Below are 25,310 nucleotides of genomic sequence, written 5' to 3'. Positions count from 1 at the left end.
TACTATCGAAATGAAATAAGCTGAAGAACAACTGATAAAACGCAACCAAGAACCTATACTTTATCTGAAGAAAAGAGCTGGGAACAGTCTATAACGTCGAAAAGTAACCCTGGGTTCTTAGTGGAGGATTTATGTATGTGATTTTGGAGGTCCCCTCCTGGAGCCGCCACCTTAACGTGGTGGAGGGGTTTGAGCGCCCGAATGATCCTGGGGGCTCTGTTGTCGGGGGCGTCGTGCCCCTGGTAGGGTCTCCCATGGCAAACTGGTCCTAGGTGACGGGTCAGACAAAGAGCGGTTCAGAAGCCCCTTATGAGAGACCAACAGGCCCGTGTTGAATCGTGAGGCCGTCCTTCTGTGGACCCACCACCTGCAGGAGGAGCCATGGGGGCTGGTGCAATGTGATTTGGGCAACTCCAACAGCTGCCCCCACGACCCGGCAACGGACAAGTGGAAGAAAATGGATGGATGGATGGATGGATTTTGGAGGTACCACATTAAATGAATCCTAATCAAAAGATTTGATTCAAACCTAGCAATAAAAAGGAGAAGCGTTGTTCCATCCAAACATATGTGAACAATTAGCAAGTAGGTTTGTCCGGGAGACTTTTCAGAGTCCGTTAGCCTGTCAATGTATTTTTCCTATAACCTTAGCATTAGCCACCAAACATCACAAATTATGAACAATCCAGATGTTTTCAAGCCTTTGTAGAAATCTGTAATGAATGTACAGACCTTTTGAGATTTTACTTTAGATACAAATTATACTCATTTTTACAGAGTCGACTAGTCGTGTGTTTATCTCTTTCTCCCTCCCTCCATCTCTCTGCCTAATTTCAACATTTGTCTCAAGGCGGAACCCCTTTTCCGTGTTTCGGTGGGACAATAAACAGCGTTACACCATAGCAGATCAGCAGCCATGGCCAGTGGCTGGTTGTTTTTACCGGTTAGCGTTTACTTTTTAGTGCTCTCCATAGAGTTTCACCTGCGGAATCACCTGTGCTAAACTGAAATCCACGACGTGCGTGCAGGATTTAAACTTTTCTCTCTCACGGACTTATTCACGGGGAATCAACTACGAGCAAACACTCTGGGACCGAAAGCTCGTTTACTTCAGACCTTGGATTTACAAGGACGATGATCCTACAGGACAAAGGAGAACAGCTGAGGTCAGGAGGAGAGAGGGGAGAGGACGCGGATCTGTTTGTTTCTGGAGGCGCAGGTTAACACTGAGCAGTGCCTGAAAATTAAGTTAAAACCTAGGAAATGGAAATAAGCCACTATATTGTATATTAACTCAGAAAATACGCTGCAAAACCTGCTTACATGTGAGCCTACATTACTGACGGATTTGGACGTGAACATATTGTACTTAATTGTTGTTAATTGTTGTTAATTAGGCGTTATTCCTCCGTTGTTAATATGATGACGTCATCACACGACTAGTCGACTCTACGTCAACCTTCTTCACTATAAAGTCCATCCATCCTCTTCCACTTGTCCGTTTCCGGGTCGTGGGGGCAGCTGTTGGAGTTGCCCAAATCACACTGCACCAGCCCCTTATGTCTCCTCCTGCAGGTGGTGGGTCCACAGAAGGACACCCTCACGATTAACCGGGCCTGTTGGTCTCTCATAAGGAGCTTCTGAACCGCTCTTTGTCTGACCCGTCACCTATAGGACCTGTTTGCCCTGGCAGACCCTACCAAGGACACGAAGCCCCGACAACAGAGCTCCAGGATCATTCGGGCGCTCAAACCCCTCCACCACATTAAGGTGGCGGTTCCAGGAGGGGCACTATAAAGTCGACTTCTAAAAATCAGTAGTCGATCATGCCCTAATGGCCACTAAACAAGTTAATGATAAAGAAACAATATTAATGCCATGAAAAGGACAAAACATACCACTTGTCTTCCCTATTCATTTGTTTGGGGATAGAAAGTTCAATTTAAATCGGATCTGGGAAGTGACGGCTTACAGAAAGTGTGACTTTGTAGGAACAGGCTCAGATAGAAATCACAGAAATACCTTTTGTCATGTTCAGACTAAGCAATGTCGCAACTATAGTACAAAATCACAGGTCGTACAGTGAGACAGGGATAAAGATTTAAAATAGAACTGTCGTACGTCCAAAGACGAGCTGCGACAGCCCTTCTCGCTTTGAACCATCGCACAGTGGAGACCAGAGCAGGCTCACCATTTCACAATCCCCACGTCTTGCAATGTGACATCTAAAAATCTGAGTAGGCCCAGTGTACATTGCACATTTCATTGTCTTAACTGTCAAATTTGTGGGGAAATAAAGTGAGGGAAAATAAAGTCTCAAAACGTGCATGGGGAAAATGAGGGTGGGACTAAATGAGTGATGAGTTATAATGGGGGGAATCAGTCAGATATTGTGCGGACTGACCTATGAACTCGTGCAGGAACACCAGGGACGCGATGTAGCAGGCGAGGCTGAGCAGCTCCCCCACGATCATGAGCCAGTGCCAGGTCTGGATGGTCAGAGCCACCATGAGCAGCTCCGTGAGGATCAGAGACGTGAAGGAGATCGCCACGATGTGCACGAACTCGGAGTCGAACAGCAGCATGGCCCCGTACATCAGGATGCTGCCTGGAACAGGGACGGAGGACGAACAGTTCAGTTTGTGGGGATGAATGCTGGATAACTGATATGCATGGAAACAATTAGATGGTTTACGTTGAAATATAGGGGCGAAATCGGGCCTAAATGTCGGTCTCCATTGTCAACACAATTGGATGTTAATATACATGTATATGTATATCTATGACTTATAAAAGAATTTATGCTGAACTGACACTTTCAAAATGATATAATTTGGCATTTTCTTTGACAAAGAAATTAATGAGCTAAAGTCACTGTAGGTACAGGTGGTGCTGTTGTTTCCATTTTGCTCTATATTGCTACAATAATTGATTTAGTTCTACTAAAACTAGGCTTTTGTAGCATGTTAACCCCTTAACTCCCACCTGAACCGAGCACATTTTCTCCAGTTTGGCTTTACCCCAGTCCAAAAGCTTCTGGAAAAAAGCTGTGAAAATAGCAACAAAACTGAGACGAAAACAATGATGGAAATGTGACAAAAAAGTGAGAAAACATTGACAAAAAAGTGAGGAAAAATTTATGAAAAAGTGACAAAAATGTCACAAAAATGTGATGAAAAAAATGCCAAAAATGTGACAAAAAATGACAAAATAATGACATAAAAGCTACAAAAATGAGTTGAATGCCCAACAAAAAAATGATGGAAAAAAAATCAGATGACGTGAGGAAAAAGATCCTATCGGTTAAGACGAGAGTTAAGAGGTTAATTGCATAGATTGAATTAAATGCAAAGGTATACCAAAAAAGAAAATAAAGTAACTTTTATTATTTGCAGTTATACGTTTCACGCTTGACATCGCCGTGTTTGGCCCGCGACCCACAGGCACTTTTTCATTTTGGCCCTTGGAGACAAAAAGTTTGGGCTCCCCTGCTTTAAGGGAAATGTTTCAACGGAAAGTCTCGTGGCCCATTGAAAGTGGTTCTTCGACCCATTTTGGTTCCCGATCCACCAGTTGAGAACCACTGGTCCAATGGCCATTCAAAGTTTGGCCATATTTCATCAAATCAAAAGGCTTTTCTGAAATAATAAGGTCCAGAAAACATTCCTGCCTTTGTCTGATCAGCAAGACTGGCTCATTTGAAAACATTTGGAACAACTTTGAGAACATTCATGTAAAACTACACGAATGTGATTTTTTTCCCCCCCCTCTTTCTAAAAATACCTCCCCACATCGAATCCTTCTGTGTTTGCATTCATTCCAACAATACAACACGGGCGTCAGCAGAAAAGGAAAACCCTCGGCTTAAGCTGCGTCAACAAACACATGTGCGGACCAGGCCCTGCTGTAAATAACGCTCCGTAACTTAAGATCCGCAATTAAAAAGTCTGTTCGTGTCGGGACAGAAATAGATAAAGGGTTTCGGGGCGCGGCGAGGATTCCCTGCTCCCGTATTCAGGCTCAACGGCGCGTGTCGGAAAAGCCCTCGCCGTAAATAAACCGGAGAAAGTGCGTGGGTCGATGCAGATTAATGTGCTGAAAAGAAGTTTCCCTTTGTTATCAATGGGCTTCCCTTCCGCTTACCTTGGTAGATACTTATTAAGACCCATATTAGGAACGTCTTGTAGGACAGCGGCCGACCCTGCGGGAAAACACACGGTAGATTTAATGAACGCGTGAACAGAAACAGTGTGAAGTTATTACATGAAGAATACAAAGACGGAGAAATGTGTTCTATTTTAATCTAAATGTATCTGTATCATGTGTCAAAGCAGAGATATTTTGAAAATACTTCAAAAGGATGATTTATTGAGAGTTTCGTCAACTGTTCCCAGTCCATTTTTAAGCCATTTTAGTGTGAACTACTGGAATTTGCCGTTTTATGATCTGAAATCGCCTAAAAGTGGCTAAATTTCCCTGTTTTTCTGTGAACTGCATTTGTAGTTTCTGTGTTCCACATTGTTTTACTGGATACTTTAGTACATCCTTGTTCTGTGGATGTTTTACTGCAGAGAGTCCATACTAGCCATGGAGTAAAAGTTCTTTAACGTAAACAAATAGCTAGCTTATGAGGGCAAGATTAGGGCTGGGTTGTTTTTTTTCGATACCACTACTTTAACGATACCTGCTTTTCGGTACCGGTGCCTTAACGGTACTTTTTCCGATACCTGTGCTACTTTAATTGAGTTAAAATAATGTGTATAAAAAGTATCGTTCAGAAGGACAAACAGCCCAGCGGCACAAACACGGCACAAAACAGGAGCAGCAGCATCACCTGTAACTTCATGTTTTGAGCAGAATTCCCACTAAAGCCTTGATAAAAAGAGAGAAAGGACATTTTTTACCTCCTGAGCTGCAGGAACAGACCAGATCCACATCAGGACCGTTTACTGAAGATAAACTTTTCTAAACTCACTGAGCTGTTCCACAGTGAAAGCTCCTCACACGTCACAGATCTGTTACATAGTGAGAGCGCTCACTCTGTCACTGACAAAGCACCATAACTGTTCCAAACATGGCTAATGCAGAGTGAGCCTCACCTTTTCCAGAGACAATCTTTGATCCCAAACGCTCCGGTGCAGCTGGAGTTTAAACAACAGCAGTAACTTCAGGCTCTGTGTGGCTAAAGCTAAAGCTAAAGCTAAAGCTAAAGCTAAAGCTAAAGCTAAAGCTAAAGCCCATGTGTTTCTTGTAGTCTCTGCTTTTCTCTTTGTCTGAGAGTCTAGATTCTTATTCAGTCCAGGTTTAGTCCTGGTTTTTAACCAGTTTACTGTAAGTCCTGGTTTAGTCCTGGTTTAGTCCTGGTTTAGTCCTGGCTCAGACCGCGGCTCTGATTAGACTGAAGTGTGAGTAAGTTACAGCTTTGCTTTGCTTCTGAGTTCAGGCTTTTTTAGACTCACTGTGGATCATTTATTGACGTTTGGAGAGAAAAAGTACCGAAAATTAGCACCGAAAAAAAAAAAAAAGTTTTTTGATACTGCCTCCTACCGGAGCTTTTCGGTCGGTACCGTTTAACTGTTTGCAGTGGAAAGACATAAAGCGTCATTTTCTATCATTTTGAAAATTAAATATGGGTTAATGAGATTCAGACTGGCGTTTCTATAGTTGACACAACAGACTGATACACATTATATTCTTTTCAAATGCCGCACCTTTAGGAGATCTTTGTATAACTCTGGATACAACATGGCGACCTCTGACTTCACATCTTTGTCCAGGACCAGGGAGAACACGGGGAACATGGTGTAGATGGTGGAGTAGCTGCAAAGACATGTACATCAAGTCATTAAATGCTGCAGGTGAATGGGAAAACTTTACATTGATAGTTGCACATGTTTATCTATTTATTTTGTTCCAGTGCACTATTGCTCAGCCCGCCTCCATGGGGGGGGTAGCAATACATTATGTCTGATCCTGAACTGTGACAGCAGGGGGCGCTTTATTAGAGGCATAGGGCTGATCTTTTCAGGACATTCATGTTTAGTAGCTTAGTAGTTTAGTAATCCTGTCAAAACATAAATACTTGGCCACTCCAGCACTGACTGATTTTATTCCATAAACCCCCCAAAAACGGTCTTTATCTCATTCGGTTTCGCAGATATTGGCCTTTTATCAGCAGGACATTGGCCGATATCCGATATTTTAAATTACCCATATATTCCGAATTTCTAGTTTGTGAATTCTGTTTTTATTGCAAAATAAGAGCCTTTTCACTAGGGATGCACCAATACCACTTTTTCTAAAACCGATACGAGTACTTGGATTTAAGTACTCGCCGATACCGAATACCGATATGAGTACAAGGCATTTTCTTCAACGTTCTTGCGTGTTTCACAGCAGATTGGTTTGTAATTAGTTAATTTACTCATGTACATTTCCTAAAGTAAAGTAGGCGACACATTTAAGAGCAGTTATATTAGAATTGTGCTGATGCCATTTATTTATTTAATTTATTTTCATTCAATATAATTTTTTATTTTTATGTCTCTGTCCATCATAGACAGAAAAGTCCATGTCCTAAAGCTCCCAATGCCTGAGCTTTATTCATTTATGTGTTTTTATTGAACAATAGTATTGAGATGTTACTTAAATGGTCTCTTTTCGTCTTTACTTCAGCTCCTGTGGATTTTCTCGTGTGTTTGTAGTAACTTAGCGAGTAGCTACAGCGTTTTCATTGTTCTGCTGCAGCTCATTTTCCCTCAATATAAACATGCTGTATGTCTTTAATCTGGATTTTCTGAGGACTTTTTAGTCGCTGGGTTAGTTTTTCAGATGAATAAACCCCTGGGCATAAAACGGCGTCAGAACGGCTAAAACTGCTAGCCGCGCGTTAGCATCGTTAGCATCGTTAGCCTGTATGTTGTAAACACTGCAGACGTTTAGCTCTGGTTAAATCCAGCTCAGACTCTGGTTTAGAGAGCGCAGTCTGTAATAAAGTCAGCTCTATGTGGATTATTGGATTTACACTAAACTATTCTCCAGTTTGTTGCTTCTTCTCTCGTCAGCTGAGAGCTGCGCCTCGTAGCTGCGCCTCGTAGCTGCGCCTCGTAGCTGCGCTGGCCGCACGTCTAATGGTATCGGTTTCTGGTATCGGGACCTCATGAATGAGTACAAGCATGTGGTATTGGCCCGATACCCGATACTGATATCGATATCGGTGCATCCCTACTTTTCAGACCGTGTTAAAGCTCCTTTACCAGATTTCTCTCACTTTCAAACAGCAGCAGTGAGTCCTTGGACCGATTTTGACCATTTACAAACTCAGAGAAATGTTAAAATCTCAACTGTTTGTATCTGTCCATGGGAAGCGGCTCTGCTTCGTCAAACGCGCTCCAGAGAGCGAGCGAGAAGTGACGGCTTTACAGCTGTTCGCTACACAACACCATGTCTCCTCAGATAAAAAAAAACGCAACAATATACAAGATGTCCAGATCGTGACTATTCAGAAGTTTTTGATCGTCATTTATTTCAGTTCTGTCCATCACAGAGCTACAAAAATCACACATACGGTGTATTAGAGTGTCTAGTTTCGTAATAAATAATAATAGTTTTCTGTTTTTGGCATTCAGTGTGTTAATATTTCATAAGTGTCTCCAGATATGAGGTTCAAATCAATTGGTTTTGCTGATAACAACGGTAACAAACAAACATTACCTTTAAACTGTTTAAACTCTCACAAACCCTTCCTCACATCCAACTTTTTCACATGTGGATTTGTGAACTTTCCTGCTTTTGCAACAACCTCCATGGGAGTAAAATATATTCTACTCAACAACAGGAGCAGCTTTAAGTGGCACAGTGACAGGAGCTTTCACACATTAACTGCTGTGGGAATGGGATTAGGCCACTGTAGGAGCTTCATATTTTCCCCTTGGTCACATTTCAACAAGGCTTTAACACACGAGGAAATGCCAAATGCTCCCTTGATAAGTCATCGCCATCGCGCCTCACCCGATGATCAGGAATCCCTGGTACAGCGGCACGGAGGCGAAGAAGAACACGGAGGAGAAGACCGTCTGAGGAAGAAAAAGGACAGGAATCACCAAAAACATAAAGCGCTTTCAGGAGCTCCACTTTGTGTCATCAGCAAGTGGAGGGCAAGTGTTTAAACTTCTTAAGATAGACATTGCTTTATTATCCAAACATGCTTTAGATATGTATTAAGGGTTTTCAAAATAAAAAGTAAAAAAATGTCAGGCAGAATATGGTTCATCTTAACATTTGCTCTTTCTCTCTGTTTTAGAACTGTCTCAATGTCAAGTTCAAAACTCAAACTTTTTGATTGAGCTGTACAGAAACGGATCAAATTAATTAATACCGTAAATGCTCTAATATAGGCCGGGGCCTTTATTTACTCAAGGGCATCTGGGACCAGGCCTTTATTGGAACCAGGCCACAGTTAGAGACAGGCCTTTATTTCTATTTGAGGAAAACGGACGACCAGGAAAATGAAGAAAAACGAGATTTGTGTCCATTTGCACCTAAAATATTAGGTTCATTTATTGAACATTTCAAACCCTCTCCCAGCAGGGTTTTATTTTGTCGGGACAACAGGAAGTGTTTCGTTGCTGTTAGCGGAGCTTTGACATCAGTGTCACTGCAGGTTTCTGTTTCGTTTTTACCGGACCGGATTATTTGTTGTTATCTCGTGTAAAAGGCGAGTTTAGACGGAGCGTTTGTGTTTGTGATCGATCATGAGACTGACCCGAGAGAAGACGAGACGCTCACGCTGATGGGAGGAGTTATTTTGAGGCGTGGGACTGACCTGCACACGGAGCAGCTGGACGTGCTTTGAAGACGCGATGGAGACTTTATTAAAACCCTGGAGGGTCACACAACATTTGTTGTTTGCCCTGTTTCCAAATATGGTCACAGGAGGTTTGAAAAGTGGCTAAATCTGTGTCAAAGTTACGCTGGGATCAGCTCCTCCGCAGCGTCCCCCTCGGCCCGGGTTCCCGTTTGTTACTTCCTGCACGTGAGTTTTCATTTACACCAGTATGAGACAAATTCCTAACATGAGGAATATTTCTACTGTTATAGTTTCTTATAAAAGCCCCGGCCTGTTTTAGAGACCGGCTTTAATTTGCCTCCGCCAGCCCCGAACCCGGCCTCTGTCAGAGACCCGGCCGCTAATGGAATACAGGCCAGAATTAGAGAATTTACGGTATTTAAATGTAGATTAGTTCAAACAGACTCAATTCAACATAAAGTGCCTTCATTCAATTTCAATTTCAACAATTTTAAGTCATCCGGGTAAAATAAAATAAATCACTGCACTTAAAGGGGCTGCACCTTCCATATTGTTTTCTTTTTAAAGTGCAAAATACTTATTCCAATGGCAGATTTTTTTTTTGTCAAAATTACTCAAATAAAGGTAAAATATCCTGAGTGAATCAAGAGTTGAACTGAGCCCCAAACCTGTCCGGACTCTGAACCCTTGTCATCCATGTAATTCTAACTGTGTGTTTCTAAATCGGACAAAAGCAGGAGACGGTGCTGTTTGCTTTTGTTGTGACCATGAGCCCCGCGCCGCTGCAGCAGTGACTCACGGGCTTCCCCTGTGTCCGTCCGTCTGCGGGGGCTGAGATTCTGGGTCGGGACATGGGAACGGGACTGGCGGAGAGAGGGAATACGCCAGCGCGGAGGAGGGGGGGGGTCCAAAAGTCTGAGTCACCGAAAACCTGACCCCGACATGAACAGCGCAGAAGGAATCCCTGCCCCGTCCCACGACCGTCCCAACAACAAACGCGCTCTGTGCCCGTCTGCAAACATCCAGGCTTTAATGGCAGGAACAGACGCAGGAGAGTCTGGTCAGACAGACAGAAGCCACAGGATTCGCCCTTAAAACTTCACTTACAATGTGAACAGTTTTTGAACATTTCAATAGTTTAAAGTTGTGTGTGTCAGGGCTGTGTATTGTCGACCGTTGCTATAGGAAACTCCATTAGCGGCCCGAGTCTTTGATGAAGAACGGCCTCTCACTGTGGACGTTTTAAAGGAACAGGCCACCGTTTTTCCATACTGAGATATGTTCTTACCTTAGCTTTGACGAGTTCTTTAGGACCTGTCTGATCTTCACCCGTGCCTTCAACAGGTCAAGATTTTCTAAGCGGATAAAAGGGGGGACTATATTGTACAGCGTAATAATACTAGGAGTAATTCGAAATCCGTGCAGTAATCTTCACTTTACTGCGCGGATTCCGAATTACTCCTAGTATTATTACGCTGTACAATATAGTCCCCCCTTTTATCCGCTTAGAAAATCCACATTGTTTAATTGTGTGTAATTATACTTTGTAGTGGAACACTTCACGTAACCATATTTAAATAGGGAAAACGTGGAAGAGCTTGGTAGCTTCTATCTTGACCTGTTTTGGAGCTATAGAGGAGAGAGGGAGAGGCTAAATGCTAACGCCGTCTGCGCTGTGTTTACGTGACTGAAGATCAGACAGGTCCTAAAGAACTCGTCAAAGCTAAGGTAAGAACATATCTCAGTGTGTAAAAACGGTGGCCTGTTCCTTTAACACTAATTCATTTCCGATGGAAGGGATTGTGACCAGAGCAGGACTTTACTGAACACGAACTACGCAAGTTATGTAGCAAGGCTGGGATGATTTGCTTTTGTTGCGATACAAAACATGTCACAATACAGAGGGCCCTATACAATAGGTTTTGTGATACAATACCACGCACCAAGGGGGTCATTTACCAAGCGTTTGCTCATGAGCAAAACAAGTACAATGTGCAGAAGTGGACAAGCACCAGAGTCATCTACTCATGTTTAATAAAAACAATAAATGGGAAAGCCCTGTTATGTAGAGCTTAGAATCTGCTAGGTTTTTAAGGTTTTCCCCAACGCGTGTCTCCACAAAACCACTCCGATGTTGTGCTTTATTGGCCCCTGTGACCAATTCCTTTATTTCCATACATGACATGGTAATAAATAGTTCCTAAATAGTACCTCTAAACCAGCAGCAACTGGGTCACTGATTAGGCCCCTTTTGTAGGGAAATCTAACATTCAAACAAGTTCACCAGCGCCCCCTACCAGCTGGGAGAAAGGTATATTTTGGCTCCTACAACACCTATTGTTCATCTGGTACATGTCTAATCTGTATATTCAAAGTTTATCTGTTTACCATGTCTTGCTTACTTCATTTTTAACTTATTTCATTTCATATGCATGCCCTTGTTAGCCTGACTAACGCCGGACTGCTGTGTACGCTCAAATAATTTGCATGGATTAGGGACCACCGCAGGTTCAGGTCCCTCCCTCTGGGGACAAAGAGAGCGACCTCCACTTTCCTCCCGACCTCCATCCGCCTGCTGAATAAATGACTGTGTGGACCTTGGTCTATCAAGGGCCCACTATATTGTTTTTTAATGTATTTATTATTGCTTTATGTTGTTGTATGTCTGTGGATGTTCTCTTTTTATCGGGCCCGTACTGGCACTTCTCCTGCAAATGAAGTTCCTAACGGATAAATAAAGTGAATTTGATTTGATTTGATTTTGATTTGATTTATGGATTAAAAAAAAGGTTTATTTACAGATTGAACATGACAGCAGCAGACGCGATGCCATCTTTCAATCAAACTTTAGATTCAAGATTTTTTACTTGTTAAAGCATGTGAGTTCAGCTTCCCGAAGGCCCTGTTTACAAAACTGTTCCTCAGTCGACTGGAACTGACCCGTAGATTGCGCAGTCTCCTCCCTGAAGGCATAACCTTGAAGAGACTGTGTGATGGGTCCCTGGCGATTTTGACGGCTTTGTGGGTGAGACGGGTCGAGGACATCTCCTTAATAGAGAGGAGAGGGCGCCGCAGATCTTCGCCGCTGCTCTCACGATGCGCTGGAAGCTCCTTCGGCACCATTTAGACCGTGTTCTAAATAGTTTCGTTTGAAAGTTTACAGCGTCATACGTAACCGGATACGATTGGCTATGGCTACGTGCAAACACATATGATCAACATTCGTATCGCCCAATAAACGGCTCTGGACAGTTGTAAACCACACCTCTCCTACGAGATAATGAATTATTGGTCCCCAGGCTAAATATCACTTGTGATTTTACACAAGTTACAGGTGACGCTGCTGCTCCTGTTTTCTAATGTGCCGTGTTTGGACTTCCTCCTGAACGATACTTTTCCTGCACATTACTTTAACTCAATTAAAACAACACAGGCATCGGAAAAAATACAGTTAAGGCACCGGTACCGAAAAGCAGGTATCGTTAAAGTAGTGGTATCGGAAAAAAAACGGTACCCAGCCCTACCAGAGACTGCAAGTTGCATCTATGTCACGGGTTCGTACTCCCACAGAAAAAATGATGGCAAGGCCGAAACTTTAGATCCACCCTTTTTATTTTTAGTGCAGCAAGGAAAAGAAATATTTACAAAAAGAAACCAAAATCTTACAACTTCAAGGCCTCAGGTCACAGCCAGCTCCAGACTCCAACTAAGAACAGAGCCCAAATGCTCCCCTTTAATACCCCCAGCCCCTCCTCCGGGCAGACCAACACTAATTGGAGGGGGTTATTAAACAATTACACAGGGAGACACAAAAACAAAGAAAATAACACAAAATATTCACACCACTCTAATGAAAATAACGTTCTTTACAAAGGCCAACAGAAACTCACATACAAACACAAGAAATCACAAAACCATTTACTAACAACCAAAATGGACCAGCCCGGGTCACGTGGTTGCCCCAGCGCGCCACCACGGGCTACATGACGCGGCCCAGGAAGTGCCTCTGTTTGGCCACACTACCCGCGGCGACCGGACTGACGGGACAGCAGGAGCAGGTGAGAAAATGATGTGGCATGTAGGCACGAGTGTGCACCCTCGTGCGCTACAGCCGGGAAAACCAGTGTTTTACGGAGGGACAGTTTGTATGACGCATGACCGCGGGATGCGTGCGCGGCCTGCGGGGAATCAGTCTTGGAGCGAGAGCGCGCCCGAGCGCTCCCAGCGCCAACACTCTCCCAGGAGAGGGGAGAGGAAGAGGCGCGCGGGGACCGAGAGTGACGAGGCAACTACTGGCGCCCCGTCACATTATCCCCCTCCTCCCCGAGGTTGGCGATGTGCGGCAACCGTGAGAGATAATCCGCCACAACGTTGAGCTGGCCTGCCCGGTGACGGATCCGGAACTGGAACGGCTGAAGGGAGAGGTACCATCGGGTGAGACGGCTGTTGTGGTCCTTCATGGAGTTCATCCAGGTTAGGGCACGATGGTCGGTCTCCAGGTCAAACTCCCTCCCCAGCAGGTAGTACCGAAGGCTCTCCACGGCCCACTTGATAGCCAGGCCCTCCTTCTCCACAGTGGAGTACCTGGTCTCCCGGGGCAGCAGCTTACGACTCAGGTACATCACTGGCCGCTCTTCCCCAGGAGCACCTTGCGCCAGGACAGCCCCCAACCCCACAGCAGAGGCGTCAGTCTGGACCAGGAACCTCTGGGCGAAGTCAGGACTCCTCAGCACAGGGGAAGTACACAGGCTAGTCTTCAAATTACTGAAGGCAGCCTCACAGTCCTCACTCCAGGTGACAGGATTCCGCTGGTCCTTCGCGGTGAGAGCCGTCAGGGGAGCAGCGATGGTGGCGAACTGTGGTACAAACCTCCTGTACCACCCGGCAAGACCCAGGAAGGACCTCACCTCCTTCTTGGTGCGAGGGCGCGGGCAGCTGCGGATGGCCTCCACCTTGTCCAGCTGTGGCCGAACCTCGCCACGTCCTAGTCGGTAGCCCAGGTAGCTTGCTTCCTCCTTGGCCCACTGACACTTGGCAGGATTCAATGTTAGTCCCGCGTCCTGGATCTGGCTGAGGACCCGCCCCAGATGCTGCAAGTGCTCCTCCCAGGTGTCACTGAAGATGACCACATCATCCAGGTAGGCAGCGCTGCAGTCCTCACACCCCCGCAGGACACGATCCATCAGTCTTTGGAAGGTTGCAGGTGCCCCATGGAGTCCGAAGGGCATCACGGTGAACTGGAAGAGACCAGCAGGTGACTGGAAAGCGGTGTATGGGCGACTGGCCGCTTCCAGAGGCACCTGCCAGTAGCCCTTGCAAAGGTCAAGGGTGGTGATGAACCTGGCCCGGCCAATCTTCTCCAGCAGGTCATCGATCCGGGGCATCGGGTAGGCGTCGAACTCCGACATGGCGTTGAGCTTCCGGAAGTCGATGCAGATGCGAAGCGAGCCGTCCTTCTTCACCACGATGACCACTGGACTGCACCACTCGGACTGCGATGGCTCGATCACCCCCAGGCGCAGCATCTCCTCCACTTCCGTCAGGAGCTTTCCCACCAGGTGCTGCGGAACCCGGTAGGATCGCTGGCGGATGGGACCCCTCTCCTTCAGGCGGATAACGTGCTCGACCAGGACAGTCTTCCCCGGGTTGGCAGCAAACAGCTTGGAGACTCGTTGAAACACCTCGCCGAGCTGATCGGACTGGACTGCGGAGAGATGGTCAAGGCCAGGTGCGGCAGGCTTGTAGCAGGTGAAGGTTGTCTCCTCCTCCCCCTCGCTGTCCACCTCCGTCACCAGCAGGGACACCACTGGAACCGGGACAGGAACCGGAACAGGAGCCTCCTTCCACTCCTTCAGCAGGTTCACATGGTACGTCTGCTTAGCCTTCCTCTTCTCCGGGTGGTGGATCTCATAAGTGACAGGACCCATTTTACGGAGGACTGTGTAAGGGCCCTGCCACTTGGCGAGCAGCTTGCTGGTGGAGGACGGCAGGAGCAGCAGAACCTTCTGGCCAGGCTGGAATTCTCGGTGTCGGGCCTGACGGTCATACCAAGCCTTCTGGGACTGTTGGGCGGCACGTAGGTTGACCTCTGCTTCCTCCCGATACTGCGCCAACCGGTCCCGCATCTCGAGCACGAACTGGACCACACCCCGATCACTGGCCGCAGACGAAGGCGCCTCCCAACTCTTCAACAGCAGGTCCAACGGCCCCTGGACGTCCCAGCCGTACAGCAACTCGAATGGTGAGAAACCGGTGGACGCCTGAGGAACTTCACGGTAGGCAAACAGCAGGAAGGGCAACCATCGATCCCAGTCACGTCCAGTATCCGCCACGAACTTCTGCAGCATCTTCTTCAGGGTTTGGTTGAACCGCTCGACCAGGCCATCCGTCTGAGGATGGTATGGGGTCGTCTTGATCGGCGAGATCCCCAGCTGGCGATGGAAGAGCCGCAGGAGTCGGGAGGTAAAGTTGGTCCCCTGGTCCGTCACGATCTCGTCCGGGATACCCACCCTGGAAAAAAACTGCACAAGACAACGCAGCACAGCAGGGGCAGTGATGGTGTGCAGTGGGAACGCCTCGGGGAACCGTGTGGCATAGTCTGAGAGCACCAAAATATACTGGTGTCCCCGACTGCTCTTTACCAACGGGCCGACAATGTCCATGGCTATACGACGAAATGGGGTGGAGATAACCGGCATCGGTTGGAGGTAGGCTCGGTCGGATTTTCGCGGGTGAGAAGTTTTCTGGCAGACTGGACAGGTCTTACAGTACATTTGAACATCTGCATACATGGAAGGCCAATAGAACCGGGAAGATATACGCAAAAAGGTTTTGTTGCGACCCAGATGACCCGCCCAAGGCAAGGTGTGTGCCAAGTGCAGGATCATCTGACGACAAAGCACCGGAACCACGAGGCGCTTGACACCATCAGCCACTGCGTAAAGGACATCATTGTCAATGATAAAACATTCCTTGTCTACTTTTGCCGAGTCCAGTCCCCCCACCACCTTGTGAAACAATGGTTTGAGAGACCCATCCTCCCGCTGCAAGGCCACAATGTCCTCCGGCACCTCCCACATACCCTTTGTAAGCCCCTCCTTACAGTCCGGCCCCCTGGCTTCCAGACTCTTCTCAAAGCGCCGCTGGCTGCGCGACTTCCGTGGACCCTTAGTACCTCCCTCAAACAAGCTGCTATCCAAAGTAGCAAAGGGTCCCGCACACGGGCCTGGATCAGATGAGTCTGACGTCACCCCAGCTCTAGCCTGAGCCCGAGTGATCACTGGAACTGACAAAATCTTGCCACAGTCACTGTCCCGGACCCCCTCCTCCAATAGCACATCCAGCAGTACCGGTAGGTCCCACCCCAGAATGGCAGCAACAGGCAATTTCTCCACCACCCCGACAGTCAAAAGGTACGGCTGTTCATCCACCACCACAGTCAGATCAGTCGTGGGGTAAGAATGCTTGTCCCCATGCACACACAAAATGTCTTCCTGTCGGCTAAAATCCACACCCCCAGTCGGCACCAGATCCCTCCGAACTAGGGTCAGGAAGCTGCCAGAGTCAACAAGCGCGGTCACAGGCTGTCCATTTATCATGACGTCTTTAAACCGCTGCCGCCGCCCTACAGCACTCACATCCTCAGCTCGGGGCATGTAACAGGCACCAGTAAGTTTAGCTTTCCTGATGGGGCAGAGGGCCGCTTTGTGGCCCGGCTGCTGACAGTAAAAACAGATGAAATCCTTACCGGTACCGTGCTGATTGGATGCTGCGCCAAGGTTCCCAGGCTGCTCGCTGGTCCTAGCGGCTGGTCTGGGCTGCGACCAGGGCTGACGACTGGATCCGCCTGGGTGTGTAGCTGGGCCTCCTTTCCGGGCGTTGATGTACTGCAGTGCTAGCTTAGCGGCAGCTAGCCCATCTGCCGGCTCGTGCTCCTTCACCCAGGTGCGAATTTCGGCAGGAAGGACCCGTAGAAGCTGCTCCAGGATGACCTGTTCCCCGATCTGCTCCTTCGTGTGCTGCTCCGGACGAATCCAACGCCGGTAGAGCCCCTTCAGGCGGTGGTACGTCTCGGTCGGGTTCTCTCCAGGTGGCACCATGCTGAACCGGAACTGCTGCCGATATGTCTCCGGTGAGATGTCGAACTTCGCCAGGAGCGCCGCCCTCAGGTCCGGATACAGATGGGCCCTCTCCTCGTCCATCGCCGTGTAGGCCTCCAGCGCCTTTCCACTGAGCAATGGCACCAAGCGACAGGCCCACTCACCCTCCGGCCATCCCCACGTCTTGGCGATGCGCTCGAAGCGTAGGAGGTAGTTCTCAATATCCTCCCCTGCTACATACTGAGGGATCTTGGGGTCTCCGTAGGGTCGGACGCCTGGCCCGGGGTCTTCTCGGCTGCTCTCCTGGACTCTGGAAGAGTCCACCGGTGAACTGCGCAGCCGTCGTGGAGCGGGCGTTGGCAAACCCACCCTCGGGCTTATGGACAAACCCTCTGGTGACGACAGAGGCTCCATAGCTGCCAAGTTAAACGCAGCGGCTCCCTGCTCGGCGGCCCCCGCTCGTCCGCCCGGCTGAGGTGATGGCAACGCCGCCCTGAGTTCTTTCAACTCCGCGATGAACCCCTCCTCTCTGCTCTGCTGGCTCACCATGAAGTCTTTCATCAGACCAAGGAGCTCACCCAAAGGCTGCGTGGCTGCGGCATCCGCCTCAGCTCTGAGGGAGTCCAGTTCTTCCTCCTCCTCTTCTCTCTTGCGCTGCATGGATCGGCGTTTCTTTCGACCAGCCATCCCACCACTGCCACCAAATGTCACGGGTTCGTACTCCCACAGAAAAAATGATGGCAAGGCCGAAACTTTAGATCCACCCTTTTTATTTTTAGTGCAGCAAGGAAAAGAAATATTTACAAAAAGAAACCAAAATCTTACAACTTCAAGGCCTCAGGTCACAGCCAGCTCCAGACTCCAACTAAGAACAGAGCCCAAATGCTCCCCTTTAATACCCCCAGCCCCTCCTCCGGGCAGACCAACACTAATTGGAGGGGGTTATTAAACAATTACACAGGGAGACACAAAAACAAAGAAAATAACACAAAATATTCACACCACTCTAATGAAAATAACGTTCTTTACAAAGGCCAACAGAAACTCACATACAAACACAAGAAATCACAAAACCATTTACTAACAACCAAAATGGACCAGCCCGGGTCACGTGGTTGCCCCAGCGCGCCACCACGGGCTACATGACGCGGCCCAGGAAGTGCCTCTGTTTGGCCACACTACCCGCGGCGACCGGACTGACGGGACAGCAGGAGCAGGTGAGAAAATGATGTGGCATGTAGGCACGAGTGTGCACCCTCGTGCGCTACAGCCGGGAAAACCAGTGTTTTACGGAGGGACAGTTTGTATGACGCATGACCGCGGGATGCGTGCGCGGCCTGCGGGGAATCAGTCTTGGAGCGAGAGCGCGCCCGAGCGCTCCCAGCGCCAACACTCTCCCAGGAGAGGGGAGAGGAAGAGGCGCGCGGGGACCGAGAGTGACGAGGCAACTACTGGCGCCCCGTCACAATCTACCTGCAGTTTTGTTGACTTTATTTCAGAGTCTATACAACACGTGCCTCACCAGCTGCACGTCACTGGTAAACAGCCAACAGCGCCAGCACCAAAGGCGAGTTCTAACATGTGATCCGTGTGAGTGGGTTTAGGTCTGTACCTGCATGGTGCTGATGCAGAGGCTGCGGTGGATGACGAACTGGCTCAGCGCGGCCGACCTCTTGTAGCTGTTTCGCCCGTGGACCATGAGGAGACGCCCCAAATGTTTGAACTGAGTCACGGAGAAGTCTGCAGCCAGCGAGGCCTGCTTCCCCTCCTGCCACACACGAGAAGACAAGAAAGAAAGGCTGAAAAATGAAGCAAAATCACAACAAGGTGTAATGTCTACTGCCGAGAAGTAAATATTCAATTTGTCATCATTGTAGTCAAAGATTTTTTGGCTAATTTAATTCTAAAATACCGTAAATTCTCTAATACTGGCCTGTGTTCCATTAGCGGCCAGGTCTCTAACAGAGGCCGGGTTTCTGACAGAGGCCGGGTTTCTGACAGAGGCCGGGTTTCTAACAGGGGCCGGGTCTCCGACAGGGGCCGGGTCTCAATCAGAGGCCGGTCTCTGACAGAGGCCGGGTTCGCGGCTGGCGGAGGCAAATTAAAGCCGGTCTCTAAAACAGGCCGGGGCTTTTATTAGAAACTATCACATTAGAAATATTCCCCATGTTAGGAATTTGTCTCATACTGGTGTAAATGAAAACTCACGCGCAGGAAGTAACAAACGGGAACCCGGGCCGAGGGGGACGCTGCGGAGGAGCTGATCCGAGCGTAACTTTGACACAGATTTAGCCACTTTTCAAACCTCCTGTGACCATATTTGGAAACAGGGCAAATGTTTATGACCCTCCAGGGTTTAAATAAAGTCTCCATCGCGTCTTCAAAGCACGTCCAGCTGCTCCGTGTGCAGGTCAGTCCCACGCCTCAAAATAACTCCTCCCATCAGCGCGAGCGTCTCGTCTTCTCTCGGGTCAGTCTCATGATCGATCACAAACACAAACGCTCCGTCTAAACTCGCCTTTTACACAAGATAACAACAAATAATCCGGTCCGGTAAAAACGAAACAGAAACCTGCAGTGACACTGATGTCAAAGCTCCGCTAACAGCAACGAAACACTTCCTGTTGTCCCGACAAAATAAAAGGCGTCAAAGGTTCCAGCCGCTGGGAGAGGGTTTGAAATGTTCATTAATAAATGAACCAAATATTTTAGGTGCAAATGGACACAAATCTCGTTTTTCTTGGTTTTCCTGGTCGTCCGTTTTGCTCAAATAGAAATAAAGGCCTGTCTCTAATTGTGGCCTGGTTCCAATAAAGGCCTGGCCCCAGATGCCCTGGAGTAAATAAAGGCCCCGGCCTATATTAGAGCATTTACGGTATATAAAATGAGTTCATCCTATTACTTTCTTCTGTTTGTTTGCAAAAATAAATAGTCAGGCTGTTATATTAACATGCTTAATTATGCTTGTCTGTTTTGCTTGTGTGTGTGAGACATTTAACAGCAGTTAGCATGAGAGAGACTGACAACTGGCTTCTGCTTTGACACAAGAAAACTCTGCCAGTTTTGGTGTTTGTTTTTCTTGTCTCTTTCAGAAGGAAAGAGGAATCATCTGTGCGTTTGTCTGCATGAGCCGGGTCTTCACAGGAAACACTGGTGAAATGATGAGACAGAGCCTCACTTTGCCCTCCACTCCCACGCCACAGTCCGCTTCCTGGATCATGCTCACGTCGTTTCCTCCGTCTCCTGAGAGAAACACAACACATCCAAGAGTTTAGGACGAGAGAGTCGGACAATAATCAGACACACCCCTGATGTGAACTTTCTAGAAATGAAGGAATCTGGCAGGAGTTCTACAGACCAGAGCTGAAGGATTAAAACTGCATGTCTTCCCCTGGTTTGTCTCATGGATATTACCTGAATAACTGCAGCATTTGCAAATTAAGAGTATTCAGATTGTGATTTCGTATTTTTTCGATATTATTGTGATGTTGCGAGCATTATACAGCAGGGGTCTCCAAACTTTTTTCACTGAGGGCCGCAGATCCGTGGCCAGTGCATTCAAATATTCAACAGGGTGAAGCTATTTAGGAGAGGTTGAAACTGTTCCCCACACTATAATTCAGGCTTGGAATCATAATGCTTGCTCTGTCTCACAATAAATGTTAGCTTCTGAGGTTGTAATTGTGTGGAATTATTAAAGGAATAGGCCACCGTTTTTCCATACTGAGATATGTTCTTACCTTAGCTTTGACGAGTTCTTTAGGACCTGTCTGATCAGCGCAGACGGCGTTAGCATTTAGCCCAGGGGTCCTCAGACTTTTTTTCTCTGGGGGCCACGTTATTGTTCCTGACTGTGATGGGGGGCCGGACCGGGTTGGCTATAATATAGGATTGTTTGACTCAGACCAAAATGCCTCTTTGTGAAGTAGAGATGACTCGCCTGCACAGTCGTCCCCGCGACTATATCCACAAGATCAGCACTTGATTCAGGCTCATAATTTAATTTCCATTTATGATTATTGTCAAATAAAACATCATTATGTAATGAGACCAAAGTAATAACTTCTTACACTTGCATTGTGCTTTACAAGCCTGTTCACAAGCTTCTCAAAGCACTGTCGTCATTATTCATTCTCTCCACACTCTGTGGTGTTAAGCTTCATTTACCACGGGGCTATAATGTGTTATTCTGATCTCTTATGTAGGTGCCCTCTGCTGGACACCTGTGGAATTATTTTTTATTTATTCAAATTGCCCCCTAGTGGCTGGAATGAGTAAACTGGTTATTTAGTTAAAATATCCTAACTCCGCACAGGAATGGGCTAGAGACATACTCAGGGATTTGTGCTCTACAAGTCGGGGGCCGGATTAAATCATCTCGTGGGCCGGATTTTGGCCCCCGGATTTGAGGACCCCTGATTTAGCCTCTCCCTCTCTCCTCTATAGCTCCAAAACAGGTCAGGATAGAAGCTACCAAGCTCTTCCACGTGTTTCCTATTTAAATATGGTTACGTGAAGTGTTACACTACAAAGGAGTAGTACGAAATCCGCGCAGTAATCTTCACTTTACTGTGCGGATGCCAAACTACTCCTGGTATTATTACGCCTTACAATATAGTCCCCCCTTTTATCCGCTTAGAAAATCCACATTGTTTAATTGTGTGTAATTATACTTTGTAGTGGAACACTTCACGTAACCATATTTAAATAGGGAAAACGTGGAAGAGCTTGGTAGCTTCTATCCTGACCTGTTTTGGAGCTATAGAGGAGAGAGGGAGAGGCTAAATGCTAACGCCGTCTGTGCTGTGTTTACGTGACTGAAGGCACGGGGGAAGATCAGACAGGTCCTAAAGAACTCGTCAAAGCTCAGGTAAGAACATATCTCAGTGTGTAAAAACGGTGGCCTATTCCTTTAAAAAAAGAAGTTGAGCGATGTCCACATGAATCCAGATTTCTGTTTACAGATCCGCTCACTCACCCACAGCGCACGTGAGTTTGCCCGTGCGCTCCTGCAGTAGTCGGACGATCTGAGCTTTCTGGGTCGGGGCGCAGCGGCAGCAAACCACGGCGGGACACTGACACGCCAGCTCCATGAACTCGTACTCGTAGTATTTCAGACAGACCTGAGGGAACAGAACTCCTCACGCCTCAGTAACACTTCCACTTTGGGGCCATAGTGCAGTAAACGAGACGAGGATCCTGACGTTACCTCGAGCGAGTCTCCGGATATGACCAGAGCGCAGTCGTGTTTTCTTCTGAAGGCGTTGAGCTCCAGGTGGGCCTCTCCTCGCGTGGTCACCTGTTCAAGACAAACCGCATTCAACACAAAGGCACAAACGATCAGACATCTTTGTTCTCATAAGGAATTACCAGATTACACTCAAAGGTACTACAGCTAAAAAATACCTTTGTATGTGGAGAATATAAAAACAACTCCAGGTCAGTTTCAATCAGGGGCAGGACTGGGACTGAGAAACAGCCCTGGACTCTGGTCAGACTGGCCCAAATTAGCGTAAATGTGACACTTCCACAAATACATACGTGAACCTCTGACCCCCCGCCTTAACCCAGAGCATTTTCTCCAGTTCGGCTTTGCCCAAATCTAAAAGCTTCTTGACTGGAGAGCAACACTGTAACGCCTCATTTTTTTGTTGCTTTTTCATGACTTTTTTGTGGCTTTTTACCGTGTTTTTGTCACTTTTTCGTTGTGTTTTCATCTCTTGTTTTTCGGGGGTTTTTTTTGTCATGTTATTGTTGTTTTTTCATCGCTTTGTCGTCACGTTTTCGTCACATTTTGTTGTGTTTTTGTCACTTTTTTGTCACTTTTTTGTTGCTTTTCCAGCGCATTTTTGTTTTTGGATGCTCTTCTTTTAACCCCTTAACTCCCACCTGAACCGAGCACATTTTCTCCAGTTTGGCTTTACCCCAATCCAAAAGCTTCTGGAAAAAAGGTGACAAAAAAGTGAGAAAACATTGACAAAAAAGTGACGAAAAATTGATAAAAACGGAAGAAAAAATGGACAAAAAATGACAGAAATGTGACAAAAATGTGACAAAATATTGATAAAAACGGAAGAAAAAATGGACAAAAAATGACAGAAATGTGACAAAATGTGACAAAAATGTGACAAAAAAATTACAAAAAAGTGACAACAATTTGACAAAAATTAGACGAAAAAATGACCCAAAAAATGAGTTACAAAAATGAGTTGAATACCCAACAAAAAAATGATGGAAAAAAAATCTGATGACGTGAGGAAAAAGATCCTCTCGGTTCAGGCGGGAGTTAAGAGGTTTAGCTTTTAGATTTGGGTAAAGTGAGAGGCCAGGCCGGTGGCCCTAGAGCCAGTGGCCCTTCTGTGCTCTTCCAGAATACAGGACATATGGCCAGCCCGCCCCTGGTTTCATGAGAGGAAGAACATTTATAAAAGCTCAAAGTCTGTGGGTCTTTTAAAGTGGAGCTTCTGTCTCTATAATGAAAAAAATATTCTTACCAAAAATAAATGATCAGATTTAAATAACACGATATAAGCATTCACAGTCAGATCATAGATTGTTGATATTTGACATTAAACAGGGCAATGCGCCACAAGACTGATCTGCATTAGACCCATCATCATTCTGCTCGCTCGACCTGTGAGGAGCAGTGGGCGACAGTGGGCAGCTGTGGGCAGCGCCCGGGGGCCCCTCTACAGATGAGGAGCCAGGCTAATGTCAGAATCAGCTGCTGGTGGATTAAACTATTGTGCATTTCTTTGGTTTATGGGGAAGCCGGAGCATCTGGAGGAAACGGGGAGAAAAACATGCTCCACAACTCCACACAGAACAGGGGCGGACTGGGACTGAAAACCAGCCCTGGACTCTGGTCAGCCTGGCCCAAATTAGCGTAAATGTGACACTTCCACAAATACACATGTGAACCTCTTACCCCTCGCCTTAACCGAGAGCATTTTCTCCAGTTCGGCTTTGCCCAAATCTAAAAGCTTCTTGACTGGAGAGCAACACTGTAACGTCTCATTTGAAAGATAAAATCTAGAAAAGTGTCACGTTGTCGCTGCATTTTTGTCACTTTTTTGTCACTTTTTTGTTGTGTTTTCGTCTCTTGTTTTTCGTTTTTTTTTTTTCATGTTGTTGTTTTTTCTTCGCTTTTTTCATCGCTTTGTCGTCACGTTTTCGGCACATTTTGTTGTGTTTTTGTCACTTTTTTTGTTGCTTTTCCAGCAAATCTTTGTTTTTGGATGCTTTTCTTTTAACCCCTTAACTCCCGCCTGAACCGAGCACATTTTCTCTAGTTTGGCTTTACCCCAATCCAAAAGCTTCTGGACAAAAGGTGTTAAAATAGTGACAAAACTGAGACGAAAACAATGATGGAAATGTGACAAAAATGTGACAAAAAATTTATGAAAAAGTGACAAAAATGTCACAAAAATGACAAAAAAAATGACAAAAAAGTGACAAATGAGAAATGGACGATATCATCGTCCATCACGATGGTTCACTGTAAACATCGTCAACGGCCAATTATGGGGACATCGCCCAACCCTAGCTGGGATACTCTTCATATTTTTCAGCTGAAACAGTGCAGTAGTCGGTCGGGGAGATCATATCTGTTGCTGTAAATCTGCAGCAGCTCCGGGCTGCACGAGGAGCCGCTGCTGTAGAGAGAAAGTCAGCGAGCTGGAGCCACAGAATCAATGCAATCTGAGCTTATAATTATTGGGCCTGATTATTGGCCATATTTTTTTTAACGGCTTATCGAGGATGCCGTCAAATGATATTATGTATCCCAAAAAACAACATAATATCATACGCATAGTCAAACGCTCTCATGAAGAAAGACAGTGCATGTTCTGGATATAGTTTTGCAAAGTCACTTCTGTTTTAAAACTAAAACCCTTGAACCAAAATTGAATCTTAAGAGTTTCCCAAATGGAATCGACCGTTTAGAAAAACATCCAGCCGCATAAAACGAACCGAGGTTTGCAAACAACCGTGTCAAGTTCAAATATAGACGGCGGAGTGAATCTGTCAGCGGCAGACGCGGCGCTCTGGACTGAACATCCTTCTAAACAACGTCCATTTAGATGCGGCCGCTTTGGATGTGAGCAGGAAACCAATCCAGATGTGAGCGCTGTACGACCACTCAGCGCTCGCCCTCCCCCGGGACTCGGGAGCGTTTTTCAAAGCCTCTGCCAGCCATTGTTATTTTCCCCTTCCACAAACCGCGGTTGTACGCAAGTGGTAACCTTCCCTGGCTCTGGCCGCGCTCCAAAGGGGAAGCCTATCAAAGCTGTGAACGAGCGCGGGGCCTGCTAAACAAATTAGGAAACGGGGGCCCGGTGGGAGCGGTGCTGCTTGGGGGTCTCCGCATTTGTTCTTTTTTTTTCGACCGCGAAACAGGA

The 25,310-nt window shown here is 46.8% G+C and overlaps 1 protein-coding gene across 1 annotated transcript in view; it reads right to left on the bottom strand.

Annotated features, from left to right (window-relative positions):
• The window catches only part of atp9a (ATPase phospholipid transporting 9A), a 90,156-nt gene that overhangs the window by 4,706 nt on the left and 60,140 nt on the right, over positions 1-25,310 (bottom strand). Inside the window, exons 20-27 of the mRNA XM_079574867.1 lie at positions 22,118-22,207; positions 21,887-22,031; positions 20,087-20,151; positions 18,521-18,676; positions 8,011-8,075; positions 5,712-5,820; positions 4,144-4,201; positions 2,405-2,608 (exon numbers count right to left, since the gene is read on the bottom strand). Coding sequence (XP_079430993.1) covers positions 2,405-2,608; positions 4,144-4,201; positions 5,712-5,820; positions 8,011-8,075; positions 18,521-18,676; positions 20,087-20,151; positions 21,887-22,031; positions 22,118-22,207 — 892 coding nt within the window. The remainder of the gene's footprint in view (positions 1-2,404; positions 2,609-4,143; positions 4,202-5,711; positions 5,821-8,010; positions 8,076-18,520; positions 18,677-20,086; positions 20,152-21,886; positions 22,032-22,117; positions 22,208-25,310) is intronic.

Source organism: Gobius niger (assembly GCF_951799975.1).
Source record: "Gobius niger genome assembly, chromosome: 17".
Lineage (NCBI taxonomy): Eukaryota > Metazoa > Chordata > Actinopteri > Gobiiformes > Gobiidae > Gobius > Gobius niger.
The sequence above is the reverse complement of the archived record's forward strand: the minus strand, read 5'-3'. Positions and strand labels throughout refer to the sequence as shown.